General features: G+C 41.1%; 1 protein-coding gene across 1 annotated transcript; it reads left to right on the plus strand.

Annotated features, from left to right (window-relative positions):
* Positions 1-693: 693 nt before the first annotated feature.
* FAS (Fas cell surface death receptor) lies at positions 694-13,213 on the plus strand (the record flags this gene model as incomplete). Its single annotated transcript, XM_079535908.1, has 9 exons — positions 694-723; positions 6,705-6,873; positions 7,481-7,687; positions 10,309-10,417; positions 10,851-10,915; positions 11,223-11,306; positions 11,454-11,518; positions 12,001-12,025; positions 12,798-13,213. The coding sequence occupies 9 exons, from the start codon at positions 694-696 to the stop codon at positions 13,211-13,213; spliced, it is 1,170 nt and encodes a 389-aa protein (XP_079392034.1).
* Between the last annotated feature and the right edge of the window lie 2,718 nt (positions 13,214-15,931).

The raw sequence follows: 15,931 nt of genomic DNA on the forward strand, positions 1-15,931 counted from the left end.
AAACCTAAAATATTTTAAACAGCATCTTTTTATCTTATCTTATCTTTTTTTTTTTTTTTTAAATGATACACTGTACTCAGTCATCTGCAAACATGGCAGCTAGGAGACAAACCAATAGAAATCTGAAGAGGTGAGTCATGAACTACTGAAAAATGGAGTTTAAAATGAAAACGCCAGCTCAATTACAACCTTCGGAAGGCAGCAGCATCATCTCGAAGATCGAAAGATGCATTGGTAACTGTTACTGTCATGTCAATCCTAACACAGCTAAGGAGGCCACTGTTACATAGGAACTCTGAACCACTAAAAGTCTGTAGGAAAAACAGAAAATCACTGAAAATAGCTTTGAAGTCACAGAAATCCTTCCAACGAGACAGCACAAGAAAGCACAACGCACTTAACTCTGTCCAAACACCTGCTGCACTTCTGAGGATTCAGGATGGAATCTTACCCTGCCCCACGCTGCCCATACCAGTACCACACCGTGAGAGCACAGCACATCCGCTACCCAGGGCTGGCTCCGGGCTGCGGCAGCCAGGACCGTCACACACCCGCGCTGTGCAGGAATACCCTGAGGGGCCGGGCCGGGGCGGGCTGGAGCGATGTTTACCAACATGGGAGGAGCCGGACTCGGGCAGAAGCCCGGCGGCTTTCGTTTTGCAGGCGGGTTGCGAGACGGCGCTGCGCGGGGACATGGCTCGGGGACTCTTTCACCTGCTCCTCGTAAGTGGCCGCCTAGCAGCGGGGTGCAGGCATGGGACGTAGGAAGCTGCGGTAGCGGTGCCGAAAGCGCTGCCCGGCCGCCAAACAAAGAAACTTGTTCTATTTTCCTGGGGAACTCATGTAATTAATTCAGGTTCAGACTCGTAGCTATGTTAGTCACCGCGTAGGGCGGCGGGCGCTGAGGAACAGAGGTGGGAAGGAGGGGACGGGTGCCGGTGGGGCTGCTGTCCGTGGCGACGCTGCGGGGCGCGTACCGTCACGGTGAGGGGGCCCGGCGGGCCGGGCCGGGAGGGCAGCGCGGAGGAAACGGCTGCGACGGAGGAGCTGCTGGTGGTGACCAGCGGTGAGCCCAGAAAATCTGGAGACGTTGAACGTAGCACCCTGGGCCGAGGCACTTACTGGAAAGCGGGGCAGGGCGTTTCTTTCTTGCGTGAATCATTGCCCCGTGCAGAGTACACGTCTTGGTACCCTCAGGGCACGGGTCAGCCGCCTACGTTTATTACTACCGATGGAGATACCTTCACACCCATTTTGCCACATGGAGGTGGTTCAGCACCCGCAGCACGTGCAGCCTGTAGGAGCATTAGACCCGAGGGCTGGAGAGAGCTGGACGCTGGCTGCAGCTGCGCCCAGCGGGGGGACGGCGGGGAGGCGGCCTGAGACAGCCAGCCCTGTGCCATGGCAGAGCTGCACCTTTCCATCCCTGTGGACACGGCATGCGTCACTGCCCCCGCCTGGCCCTCGCCCCTTGGAACGTGCTGGGATTCACACTCACAATCTCTTTGTACTGTTGTTGTGCTCCCTCTGAATATGAGTTGCGTTGGGTTTGGCAGGTGTGAAACTTAGAAACAGTACAGATATGATTTATTATACAACAGGTAGTAAACAAAAGGATTTATAGTGTGATTTTAAGGTTCTACGCACACCCTTGCACAAAGTGTAAGTAAATACAAAGAGCTGCTGACGGAAGCATGCATTATCTCTTGCTATACAGGCAGCAAACAAGCGGCAGAAATGTATACAGGCAGAATTGGCCTCACTCAGTGTCTTAGAGCTATTCAGAACAGAAATTAAGATTTAAAAAAAAAATACATTCTCTTTCCACACAGCTTCCGGAGTAGAAAGATCATTCTTATTCTTACTTTCCGATTGTTTCCAAACAGCACTCCTACATGCATTCTATTAAAAATATATATATTTTTTTATTAGCATGTGGTTCCACTACTTATAAATCAGTAAGTCTGACAAATGTTTGACCTACTAACTTGATTAAACCAGAATGTGAAAGGAGTCTGCTGAATTAAACGTCAATTTTGCAAACAACCCTCTGCTGCGCTAAAGTAAAAGCAGTTGCAAGGATACTAATGCAAAATAGCAACGAGACCCACAAAACTAGAAAACATCTAACTTCACCCTAATTCAAAAACCACATATTATTCAGAGATGCACTCTAAAGAGGAATAAGCCATCTTGCGAAATGTTATCTAAATATTTTGTAATGATTTATACAATTATTTACAAAGCAGGCAGTCTTCTGGGAGGTTAGAAGATATGCCTTCGAAAACAGTCCCACACAGCTGTACTGACCCCTCTTTCTTGCTTTGCACAGGATCAATACAAATATTTAAATGTATGCATATAAGCAGCCATAAAATCATAGGATGACCCCGGAAACAACTGAAAAGTGTAAGCATTCCAGCTCTGGAGGAAAATGGAAAAAATTTCTAAATTTCTACCACTCCACCTCTTGGCCACAGTATCACAAAGTGAAATGGTAGCTATTACTACCCTCCAACTTTCTTAAAGTTGGTAGTGTACAGTGCTCCTAAAAAAAGAAAAATTAACAAACAACCAAACTACCCCCATCCCCAAATATGTTGCTGTGATTGGCACGTGAGACAATTTAGAAGTGAAATAGTAATGGATTGAATTTGGATTGCAATTTTAAGACATGGCAGTAACTGAGGGTTGTTGCCATCGCAGGTGCTGAACATATACACTTCAGATTTCAGGAGGTTGGGATGCTTCTATGTGTGGGGAAATACCAACTCCCATTCCTAGGCCTCAGAAAATAAAACTTTCTTAGTTCTCCTCATACAAGGACTTACAACTTGAAGAAATACTACCTTCAGTGCCCACTTTGGTGCTAGCTACCAACTTCTGCATTAGTGGGGAAAAATTGATACTGGAAATACTGGAAGCAGTAATTTTTGTTGTACTGAAAGAACTGAAGCAGAGAATACTTGTAACAGGTACTATATCATTTCTTACTCTGAAAAAGCATCTTGAAAGGTTTGTGTAAGTGAGACTACTTACAAGGAAAACTGTACTAAAGTGGAGCTAACTCTAGAAAGTCAAAGAAATAACAGAAGCAAGTTAAAAAAAAAAAAAAGGCTAAGGTTTTTCTTGGCAAAAAAAAAAGAAAGAAAAAGAGAAAATCCTCAAATCCTCCCTCCCCCTCTTTTCTTTTTTTAACACTTAGAAAGCCCCTGATGACCTCATGCATGTTGCCCCAGGTAATAAACATGGAAGGAAAATAGTCACCAACTTCTGAAAGCATCAGCTCTCTCATCTGTAGGCATCTATGGCTTAGGAATGGGGAAAATGGCTTAATAAAGATCAAAGGTATTATAACAGAAAAAAAGCAGTGACAGATTTTTACTTAGAGGGTGAAATACCATAAAGCTTTAAAAAGGCCTGCATGCAAGTAAAAGATTCATGCACTTCCATAACGATCTAAGAGCCCCACAAGGTGTGTCTGCTGAAAGGTTTCCAGTCAAGGAAGTTGACCCATTATGAAGAACACTTGGATACAGGAAGAATCTGAGGACTGAGAGTTACAATACCGCAAGTTTTCAAGGGAACTGTAACTCTTGTCATTGCGTTGGGAACATAGATGGAGACAGATTTTCTATCTCTCATGCTGTGGCAGAAAGCATTTTGGAGGAAGGAAAAGAGGAGAGGGAGAAGATAAAGGTCTCTCAAATTCCTATGCAACGCAGAAAGAGCAAAACCAAAAAATTTTGGCCCATGCAATAATTCTTATGGAACCTGTTAAGATCAGATCTCCCTGTTGACTGCTCAGTTTAGTCAATTTTTAGATATGAAAACTGTTTTTTAGTTTAGGATGAGTAGAACAAAGCATTTGTGAATCATTTTAGACTGAAAATACACAGCCTCTATTTGAACATACACATCATAAAAAAGCACCTTTCACCCCTGCCTCTCTGAAACCCCCTAAAACACTTCCTTTCTGCTGTCTGCACTCACTGCTCAGCAGTAGCAAGAAAAAGAATTAAGCTGTGCTCTGAACGCTAAATAGCAGTCCAACACTTAGAGCAAGTGAAGTTATCTTCATAGAGTGCAAAACCAGGAGAAAAAAAAATTCAAAATAAAAATGTTACTTGGAAAACTAAAATCCTCTAACTTTTGTCATTGTTCCTTATGCAGGAAGGCACTCATGGAGCCCCTGCAAGCAAAAACTATGTAGGTGTTGGGTGCTGCTTAAAGTCAGGTTCTGAGAAGTGATCCCCACTTCTTGTAAGTGTACCAGGAAGTTCATCTCTGCAAGTGACAGTGGAAGGCTTCCATCAAAAAAAAAAAAAAAGCAAATTTCTGCCTCTCCCCACTCTATCAGCTTAGTTTGTCTATATAAAAATGCAAAATTGAGTTTTGCTTGGCAGATGTATGTCCATGCCTGCACTGTGATTGCAGTGGTTCAGTAAACCCTGAAAACAACTCTACTAACTTTAACTGATAGTAGTCATTTAGAAAGAAGTTTCCTTCTTTCATTTTATCCCATTTCCTACATGATTCTCTCTACGTTTTCTTTCACAGCACACATCCTGTTCTTTGCCAGTATCATTCAGTTCTTCTGAGAGAAGAACTGAACGATAAACCTGAGACGTTTATAGATGTGTTAGGGATGAAGTAGGGCTATAGTAATCTTCACTCTCCATTAGTGTGGCTTGGGGTTGTCCTCTTATTACCCAAAAACCACAACTGCTGCTTCACAGCTCTAAAGTGGGAGATTTGAGTGCCTAAAGCACGATGGTGGCTGCTCCCCAGCAGGCATATTACATAGCCAGGCAACAGGCAAGGGCAGATGAGGAGGAAGGAGCTGCTTGGTGCTATGGTGGGGCAGAGAGTTCTGAGATGCAAGTGGGTACATCCAGGAATTGGCTACGTGCTCAGGACTGGCACTGCTACTCATCACTGCTGAGTCACAATATCTCCATCAGAGAGGAGAGAACCAGCTACTTCCCCACTGACTTCCTCATGCTACAAACACTGCTCACATCTGTCTTCTACGTGCACAGATGGGGGCTGAAAGCCTGATGCCATTGAATTTCCTGGAGCTGGCTTCCACAGAGCTGCCAGGGCCTCCAGATCCAAATTCCCTGCACCATTTTCTTTCACAAATGGATGCTCTTGGTCCAGCTCAACAAACAGTGCACCCACCAGTTCCCTCAGCCCAACTCCAGATTTGGCAGAGGAGTAGAGACAAGGGGCTCTGTCTTCATGCATGGGAAGCCAAACCAGGCTGATGGCAGGCAGTGGTGGTCACCCCTGCAAGGCTGCCCTTGAGGCCTGGCCCCCAGAGGCAGCAGCATGTAGAGCAGCACACTCCACCACCACCTGACAGAAAACAGGCACTGCGCTGCAGGGAGAGAGACCTGCTTTTTGGTAACTGCCTTCTGTTTGGACTTTCTATCCCAGCCGTTAGACTGATCTCCCAGGCAAAAGGAAAACAAATCACATGTGGCACAGCAGTTTGAGAGTTTCTGTAAAAGTTTACTTCGTAAACAACTTTGCATGCAGTTTCTGAGAAGCATGTCCTGAAAGCTTAGGCACCAAAGTCAGAGTGCTGAACAAGAAAAGTCATGCACCCAGCTCAAGCATTCAGTTAGTTTTTTGGCTGCTGAAACCCCTCCTCCAGGTGCAAACAAAGGCCTTCTTAAGTTCCATCTAGGAGCTCATGGATACACATTTTGAAACAGATGAGTATTAGGAAAAGGTTCCTGTCTGTGAATAGCCTAGAGGATCAATAGAAGTGGCTGCTTGTAGAAGTCTCCAGTCAGTGTACTGATTACTTCTGTTCATCAGCTACAGATAATGCTTCCTTGACATCAGAAGCCAGTCTGAAATCCAACTCCCTTTTCCAGTAAGTTCATGATGTACACTTTTTTGCATCTAACTGAAGTAAAAGTGTTGAAGTAGTTTCACACAAAACCACGAGGATTACATGAATTAGCCACTAAATATCATCCTCTGGCAGACAAAAGCAACAAACCCAGGCATTATGCAGTTTTACTTGAGAATGCATTCAAAGAAATGGAACAGGGTGTAAATTAGATAGAATGGAGAATGAGACTTCTTTAGGACTGTATAAACATCATCTGCTGAGGAGAAAAAGGAGTTGAATTGGAAAGCAAAGTAAGAATAAGATCAATTTAGAAATCAGGTATTTGGGGTGATATTAAAGCACAAATATTTTTTTCTTTAGAGAATTATTAGCATTCAGTTTGCAAGCAACACTACAGTAACAAAAACATAAAATATACCATTTGAAATAAGGATATTCTGTAAGGAAGAATGTTACCAATGACTCAGAAAAATAAGATTTTGGAACAGTGATGTGATGCACAGAATGCTCTTCAAGAAAATAATGGGAGTTTCTTTGCTTTGCACCATAACTAGGCATATGAGGTTATCTTTTACATCTCAGATGTATGGGCCTGTTCTCAAGCATTAATTTTCAAACAATCAGTGCCTGCAATGGTAGAGATGATAGCATTAAATCTGATATGTGTTCTCATTTTCCATTAACTCTTCTGACCTAATAGACAACTTTAGTAAGGGGGTGAGTATCAACATCTTTAGCAATGGAATAAGAGTGCTAATGTAGCTCTGTGCTAGCAGTAACATGCACCCACAGTCCTTGGTAATTTCCTATATAATTTGCTGTTCTTCTCTCCTAGGTGGTTGCGTTAGTTATGGAAACACATTGCAAAAATGATACAGAGATTCCCATACACACAGCACACAATAAATCTGTTACAAGGAAGAGAAACATTGCTAAGCGAGAGATTATCTGTGCAGAGGGGGAGTACATTTTAAATGATCAGTGCTGCAAGAAATGTAGACATGGTGAGTATCACTGTAAGACTGTGCTGAAAAGTCATTAAAGTAGAAACCACAACACATGCAGATGCTTTCTTCTGGGATTAGCTCAGTTATGGTCTTGTGGATGCACTTCATTCTAGCTGCATCTTTCTCTATTGCAGGACTTCAACACATCAAAAGCATTTCTTGATTCAGTGCACCTTAGCTTTTCACTACAGATCACACATTAAATGCTTGCTGCAAATAATAATAATAGTCTCACATTACTTACACAGCTTTAAAAGAGGTTAAAAAACTGCAAAAATGGGGTTTTGCCAACAAGATACTCTATATATTCATGGGTTTTCTAATTTTGCATGCACAGTTTTGTTTGGTGTGTTTTCTTTCTCTCCTGGATTGGAAAAAAGGCGGGGGGGGGGGGGGGGGGGGGTGGGGAGAGAGGTGGAAATAATCTCTTACAAACACTGCCCTCCTGAAGAGAATATATGTATGCATAATGAATATGGATTCTATCTGTATTTGTAAATTGAAAGGTATTAGAGATTAAAAAGAAGTCTGATAGGTATCAAAGCTGATGGCCTTTGTCCAAAGGTATTACATATGTTTTTCTTGTTTCTCTGTCTTTCTGCAGGTCATGTCAAAAGTACTGAGTGCCCAAACACTCTAGCACATTGTGTACCATGCAAATCTGGAGAGGAGTACATGGATCATATCAATGATTTGGACAAGTGTATGAGATGTCGTTCATGTGACATAGCACTTGGTATGTCTATAGAAACAACAACTCTGTTTAGAGGCAGGATTCAATTGAAAGATCTCTTCAATCCCCAAGTAACAGGTAGCATATAGATTAAAATGTTTTACAAGTTCAACACGGAGAAGTTTATGACAAAGTCTTAAATTTATCCTCTGGTTTCTTTTGTAAGCACAGAGTAGGAAGAGGAACAAGGTAAGTTGCCCCATTATTTATTCTTACATCTGTCTTTGCTCAGTCAGGAAGCATTTGGAGAGCAACATCCCATCTCTTCCACACTTGCCTCTGCAGTGCCTTTCTTCGCACAGAGGCAGGAAATCCAACTGTCCTGAGGCACTCTGATGTTGCTAGTTTGATTTACAGCAGTTAATGCTTATGCACTAACCTCAATTTTGGGTTATGATATATTCTTATTAAATTATCTTACAAGCACTGTATTATTTTCTGAGCTATAGTAAGGGACTCTACAGATGATGATTTTATTTGGTATGTAGTAGCCCACTTGTTAGAAGCATGACAAATATCTTTACCCAGTAATTTCACTGATAATAATGTAGGAAAAAAAAAAAAAAAAAAGACTGACAGGATACTGCACCTTATTTTCTCCATCAATTTTGAGATGCAGATAGCTTCTGAGTTCTCAAAGGTCATGTATCCCCAGGAGAGTGTGTTTATCTTTAACTGCCCTCTAAGTACATAGAATTATAGAATCACTCAGGTTGGAAAAGACCTTAAAGATCATTGAGTCCAACTGCAACCAAACATTCTACCCTAAATCTAGCAACCATCTGCTAAATCATGTTCCTGAGCACCACATCCAAACAGTTTTTAAACACATCCAGGGATGGTGACTCAACCACCTCCCTGGGTGGTTGGCACAAAAAAACCCACGTTGATTGTAGTTTTGAAGTTACGGTGGAAAAGTGAAATAGAATATAAAAATCAATTCAGTTCTGAGCATGGGCTTTTCTTCTCAGAAAAAAAGAAAAAAGAAAAAAAAGAAAAAAAAAAACAATACAGAGTGGTTAGAGTCAGTGAAGGAAAGTTGCTCTCTCCTCTTCATTCTCTGTTTTAAAAGCAGTGTTGTAAGAAGTAGAGAAGGGAGCATTCCCAGTGATTTCCTTTGCAGTCTTTCATGTAATTAATATCATCTGAAATTTCTGGAGCTGATAGAGTGATGCTTTTAATACATTCAATATGCAACATGGAATACAGGATCAAATCATTATACTACAAGGCTTGCTCTCCTGTGTCAGACAAGCAGTCATCCCCCCCACTATTCATCAGGCAAGAGATGCTATTCACAGAATCATAGAGTCACCAAGGTTGGAAAAGACCCACAGGATCACCCAGTCCAACCATCCACTTATCACCAATAGTTCTTACTAAACCATGTCCCTTGACACAACGTCCAAACATTCCTTGAATACCTCCAGGGTCGGTCACCTGCTCCTGGTGACAACACTGTTTCTGATGCAAGCCAGGATGCCATTGGCCTTCTTGGCCACCTGGGCACACTTCTGGCTCATGTTCAGCCAAACATCAATCAATACCCCCAGAGTAGAAATACACAAACCTAATTTCTGTGTTCTAATTCCTGCAAAGGCTGCTAGCATTCACAGTTGTGGAAGAGGATGTTCGAAGGTCCATCTCTACCTAGATAATTTCCTATCTATTAATGAGCCCTTTGTGTATTTATCTGCTGGTCTCACCAAGTCTCAAAAATCCAATGACAGTCATATATATATATATATATATATATTTGAATTCATAAAACACATCTCCCTGCCAGCTTCACCAGGTTTCTGGTATAGCTGGATTCAGGGAAGGATAGTTCTGCATTCATCACATCAAAAATCCAGATTGGTAAGCAGGGAGACAGTTTTTAATTCCAATGCAGTGGAAGGATGGCTAGTCGCATTATCTCATGGAAAATAATGTTGAAGAGAAGTTAGTTAGAAAGTGCTAGGCAGGAGGAAGGCTACCACTTAAGCTCCTAGAGAACCATTCTTAGGATCATTTATGTTTCGTATCTTCATGAATGGTGTCAGCATTGGTTTCACAGTAATCAATTTTTAGAAATAACATGGTTTCCTGTAATAGGAGGACACTGAATATGGTAACTCAAAAGTTCCCTTCATATCCAAGAAAATAGCTTCCACAGTAAATAGATCTACTTACAATATTTTAAAATGCAAAAATACTTCTTTTGAGATGGAAATCATCTCTTCATACACATTGAGGCCAAGAGAAAAATAAACTTGGTTTGAAACTTATGCAGGGAACATGTTAGATAGAGGGAGTAGAATTCCTCACTACTGAAGGTTCTCAGGAAGAGATAAAACCTGTCTGACAGACAGACAACCAGGAGGGTTATGTGACATCTTTTAGTTCCTTCTGGCTTTACGCCTTTTTCCTATGGGGAGAAAAAAAAACACAACAACAAAACCGACAACACATGGCAGTGCCAAATGAGTCCTTTACTGTGTGATCAGCTTTTTGAGCTCTTAGCCAGCAGAGGTCTCTTTGCCACCTTGGTATTTCCAGTACTCTCAAAGCAAGGCTCATCATAAAAGCTATGTTGTTGTTATTAAGTGCTGCCAGCACCAGCAGTGGTGGTGCTAAAGACACGCAGGTCTGAGGACAAGAGCTTGTAAGCAAAGACTTGTGTTTTCAAACTAACGAACTTTAAGAATTCATTTTAGGCTGGAAGGTTGTAAAGAACTGTACCCCAACAGAGAATACAGAATGCTCCTGTGCAAAGAACCATTATTGCAATCCTCCTCAATGTGAACACTGCGAGTCATGTACCGTGTAAGTGGATGCCTTCATTGTTAAATATGACACTGTTAAGATCATGTTACCACACTTTTTTCCAGTCAGTTTCAAGACAGAGGCTATGATAATATATAAGCTAAGAGAAAACAGACTAGTTTTGCTTTGCACTTAGCGTATTCAGCTGGCTTTGCTCAGTTTAATTAATTAGAACGTACGCAGAAAAACATAAATACTCTTCAAAACCTCTAATTAAGCATCTAAGCTTTCCTGTTGCTTTTGCGTTATCTACTGTTATGTCATTTCCATACTTTCTCCCATACTGTTTTTCATACTTGTTAAGTTCCGAAGTCTAGCATCCTGGTGTATGACACCATTGGCTGATTAGAAAGCAATAGAAGATTGTGATTTGCTCTCTTAGGCAATTTATAAAGAGAGAAACAAATTCCAAAGTCATTTATATTTTCTGCAGATGTGAAAATGGCCTAGTTGAAAAGGAATGCACTTCAACTTCAGACACTGTGTGCAGAATGCAAGGTACCATCTTAAAACCTAGTATGGACTATCATCTGCTATATTTTGAGAGGCTATTGGAATTGTACTGTTCTGCACAGTGCCCCATAGCCATTCCTAACACTATCTGCTGGGCCTTGTACTGACTTATGGACCATGACTGCTCTTTTGATCACAGTGGAGATGGGGTGGCTCAAGTGCTACCTTCTGCTATTTGGAGAGAGTAGAAGGGTGCCTATAATCTGATGAAATCTTCTTAAATTTTTCAAGTGTGTTGCTGTATTGCACTGCTTGACTTAGCTTTACTGTAATGTTTCCAATGTTCCAACAGAAGCAGAAATGCCACCTTGGGGCACCGTATTTATTGCCATATTTGTGATAGCATTAGCAGCTGCAGCAGGATTCATATTCTACCGTAAGTGATTCCCTGTTCCTTGTTACTGCCATACTCTGAATAAGATATTCAGCTGCTTACTCAGATGTAATTTTATGTTTTTGGAGTCCAGAGAAATACATTGCCCTGGATTATTAAAATGTTTTTTTGTTTGTTTTATTGTTGTAGGTAAGAGAAAACGGGAGAATATTATTACCCAAGGTAACACAGCCACTGGTAGAGACAGTTCTGATGTAAGTACTATTGCTTAGATCAGATAAAATTCAGCTTGGCGTGGGGAACTTTGCTCCATTTAAATTACTGTGGGATTGCCCAAGTGTGTGCATGCCTCTCTTCTACGACATCAGTGAAGTAAATTTCACTGTGAGGAATCTTGGCAGAAGCAAAAGAAACTCCATATCGTTTCTTCAGGATTTGCTGGTGCACCCAGTTACATGACCAAGATCAGAAGTTCATAAATCATCACACGTCCACTGAATTGATATCCTATCCCTGTGCATATTTTTATTCAATAGCAATTGTGAGGTGACTCCCCCAAACTTACTCAAGTGAAAAGAGGGGTCCAGTCTGATTCCATATCTCATAAAACAGAAGAATCACAGAGAAAGCTAAAAGAAAATTTCAGAAGTGTTATGACAACTATTTATTCTGTTACATAGGGTTGGCCTTTTATAAAACATTTTTGCACTCATTTCTTGCTTGCTTCTCTTTACAGGAGACTTTAACACTCGTATCTATAGGTAAGAGACAAGTAGTTTCTCAAACTTCAGTAAAATAAAAATTCAGACATAAACTCTATTATACTAAAGAAAGGGTATTTTTCTGTATAGAGTGCCACTTTGTAGAGCTGTCACTCTGGCACAACTGTGAACACTTATAGAAATGCCAGGTCATAATGTGCTTAAGGCATTTAGTGGTGCCACTAAACTTTTGCCTGAGGAGGAGTTGTTGTTTAGGAAGCAACTACTGATTGACAGCAGGTAAATTTCTATTCTGTATATGGTACAGACGCTAGGAGGCAGCAAGCTGGATATCTGGAATCACAGATAATTCTAATAATTGAGCAGCCCTGCAGCCAGCAATGGAATCACAGAAACCTATCTTAGCACAGGACCTATCTTATGTTCATGAGCAAAAACACAGTGGTAACACTCAACAGGAGAACAATACAAGCTCTGAGACTACGTAATAATAAAAGACCTGTCTTGCTCTTTTATCTGCTATTTTGAACAAAACAGGTAAATGAGGAATGACAAGGCTTAGTACTGGTTACATATGATGAAGGGGTTACAGAGGAAACAGGTTCTAGTTCAGGTGCCAGAAGGCAATACAGTTACTTAGTACAGAATCAAATTGAAAACATATGGAGTCATGAATATCTGAATCTTGATCTGTTTTAAATAGAAGTATTAGCTCTGAATATAGACGATAAGAAAAAAAAAAAAAAAAGACACACAAAGCCAACAAACAGATGTCAGTGTCCAGGGCATTCATTTCTTTTCATGTTTCTAGATGATGAGCTGAGCCGCCATATCCCTGACATCGTGAGGGAGATGACACTAGACGAGGTCAAGACATTTGTTCGTCATCACGGGCTTTCAGAACCTACCATAGATGAAATTATCCAGGATAACTTCAATAACACATCTGAACAGAAGATTAAGCTCTTTCAGAAATGGCACCAAATGCATGGGATAAGAAGAGCCTACGGAACCCTAATAAGCAGCCTGAGAGATTTAAAAATGCGTGCAGTAGCTGATAGAATTGAGGAAAAACTGAAGGCAGCTGTTTCAAGCCACCAGGAAAGGAGGGAGTCTTATAATGATAAAACTGTGCAAAGCAATTCCTACAGTCAGGAAGGTGGAAAATCTTATCACGATAATGCTGAAATAAGTAAAACCTACCCTGAGAGTTTGGAAGAAACATAGCATAGAATTATATTAAAATTATTTCTGACTGAATTAGTATTTTTTTACTACTACAAATAACAAAGCTTCTGAAAGCCGTTTTGTTGGCAGCTCAGGGAGTTTTTCAGGGTACTTATAACACGAAGAATAGTTTGGATTTTTGTAGAGGTGTGTTTCCTTTAAAAAGAAGTCTTAACTGTTTATTTTGATAGTTAAAAACAGGACAGATTTATGGCTCATTAAAGGTAACAATAGAAGAGTTCAGCCATAGGACTTGCTACAAAAAGAACAAAGTAGTCACTGGCAGAAAGGTTTAACTCAAATGCGGTAGTCCTGAGCACTGACTCAATGTAGTGTTTCAATTACATTATAATTATGGGATGTTACATTTTTCAAAGTGAAAAGTCTGATGTTAAAAGTCTATGAAATAAACAAGGAAGAATGCTTCAACAACAACAAAATAATAAACTTTTGTATAATATACCCCTAATTAATTCTAAATATATATCTTAATCATAGAATGGCTTGGTTTGGAAGGGACCTTTAAGGATCCTAACCCTAACACCTCCACATTTTTCCTGTGCTGGGGGCCCCAGACCTGGATACAGTACTCCAGATGGGGTCCTCACGTCCTCCCTGATTCAAGTGCAACACCTTGCATTTGTCTTTGTTGAACCTCATTATGCTCATGCAGCCCCACTTTTCAAGTCTGTTCAGGTCCCTCTGGATGGCATCTCTCTCTTCTGTGTCAGCTGTACACAGTATTAGTGTCATCAGCAACTGTGCTGAGAGTGCACTTGATTCCATCATCATTGATAAAGGCATTACAGAGCACTGGTCCCAAAATGGAATCCCAGGGGACACCACTTGTGACAGGCCTCCACTTGGACATAGAGCAGCTGAACACAACCCTCTGGCTGTACCATCCAATCAACTCATCATCCACCAAATAGTTCACCCTTCAAATTATTTTCTCTCTAATTTAGAGATAAGGATGTAGTATGGGAAAGCACCTGTAGTTTTATACATCTATATTTATCTGAATGTATAGATGTGTTTTCTTTCTCAAAGCCCTCGGTACTAAGTAAGATTACTTCCTATATTCTCTGCACTGATTACAAGCCTATTTTCATATTAAAAAAAAAAAAAAATACCCCACAAATACAAAACCTTCAAAGAATCAGAAACGAGAGATAGAGTGGCACAACAAAGCCATCGCTATTTGAAGGCAATCTGCACAAACTGTGATGTCTCCATACCCAGATGTGTAGCAGTCAGCACCATGTTTTGAAAAGAATAAAAAAAAAAAACAACCAACCAAGACCTTTCTTTCATCACAGATTCCAAAGGTCTCCTAAATTCAACGATCAATAGCACTGAGCTGCTTTGTAGTGAGGCTTTTCTTACTCATGCACAGATTTACACTATCATTCAAAATCTTTCAGCAGAAGACCTTACTGGAAAGGTTAGATTTTTTTTTTCACCCAGGACCTTTTTTAGTTCTACCATCCATTCCCTAGAAGGAATTTCTTATTAAGCATCAAGCAAAACACAAGAAAACCTTTCCAAAAGCTGAAGGCTGGGGTCTGTAATCAGGTTCAATTTTTGCCACCTGGCCCTAGGGTGTGGCCAGAGCAGAGTGGGTATACAAGCAGGGAGCCAGGTGCTGGGAATCAACCCCAGTGCAAGGCTGAGTGTCCACAGGTGCAATAGGGATGCTCACAAAGTCACGCTGCTGGCAGGGCAGTGTTTAGCCCCTGAAAAAAAGTTGGGAGTGCAACCACAGTTCTGAGTGTTGTGCTAAGCTAAAATGAAGAATAGGGCTTACATTAGTTTCAATAACTTACAACTTTTCATAAACTAACTTGTCCAATGTCTGAAGGTCACTAAACTATTTTGTTGCCAAACCTGGCTTGGCTCTTTCTCAGTTTTCTAACACCACAGAAGTCCATGAGCCTGGAAAACCCTTCAAGCCTGCATTACAGCCTTTTTCCTCTAAATATTCCGCTTTTTCTATGTGACCTGATAAGTCAGCTTACCAATACTATACTACCAAATTCCCCACAGTGCTGCTTTTGGGCAGCCATAGCTGAACAGTTTAATACATATGCACTTGGACATTTAAGGACTAACTCCACAATGTGGTTAAGGCATTGTGTTGTATAACTGACTTGTGTCTGTTCTAGCTGTGTACAGATCTGATACTCCGGAACAGTGTGTTACTCATTGCCATGTTTTGATCAGACTCTATGTATAGGAGAATAAACTGTCTGCCTTTTGGAAAAGCAGCACAGCAGTGGTGTAGGCAGTGCTGTAATTGTTTCCTGGGCTGCAGTTATGCAGAAGTACAGCCAAAACAGGAAGGAAGAAATGCTCTATGCTCTGATAGCTCCAATCCTGGTAGGCAGGCTGCTCCCAGTACCACGTCCCACCCAGGAAGACTTACATATAGCTTAAAGGTATGTTGGCATTTGCTTGACTTGAATCTTGGCTTTTCTTGGTTTCTGGCTTCATCTCTCAAAGATGGCATCTGGTCACCAGAAACCAAAGTTCTTAGGACTTTAGTGTCAGTTAATATAACTGGTCTGAATAAGACAGATTTTAAAATGGAAGCAGCAAATCTCCTAAACTGTGGCAGTGAAATAGAATGTGGATTCTATCTTTCAATGCATTGGAATTCCCCAACCTCAGTAAAATGAGGATGGCTAACTTTAAAAAAGTCCCTGAACAATGAGTCAT

The sequence above is a fragment of the Tetrao urogallus genome, assembly GCF_951394365.1.
Source record: "Tetrao urogallus genome assembly, chromosome: 5".
NCBI classification, from domain to species: domain Eukaryota; kingdom Metazoa; phylum Chordata; class Aves; order Galliformes; family Phasianidae; genus Tetrao; species Tetrao urogallus.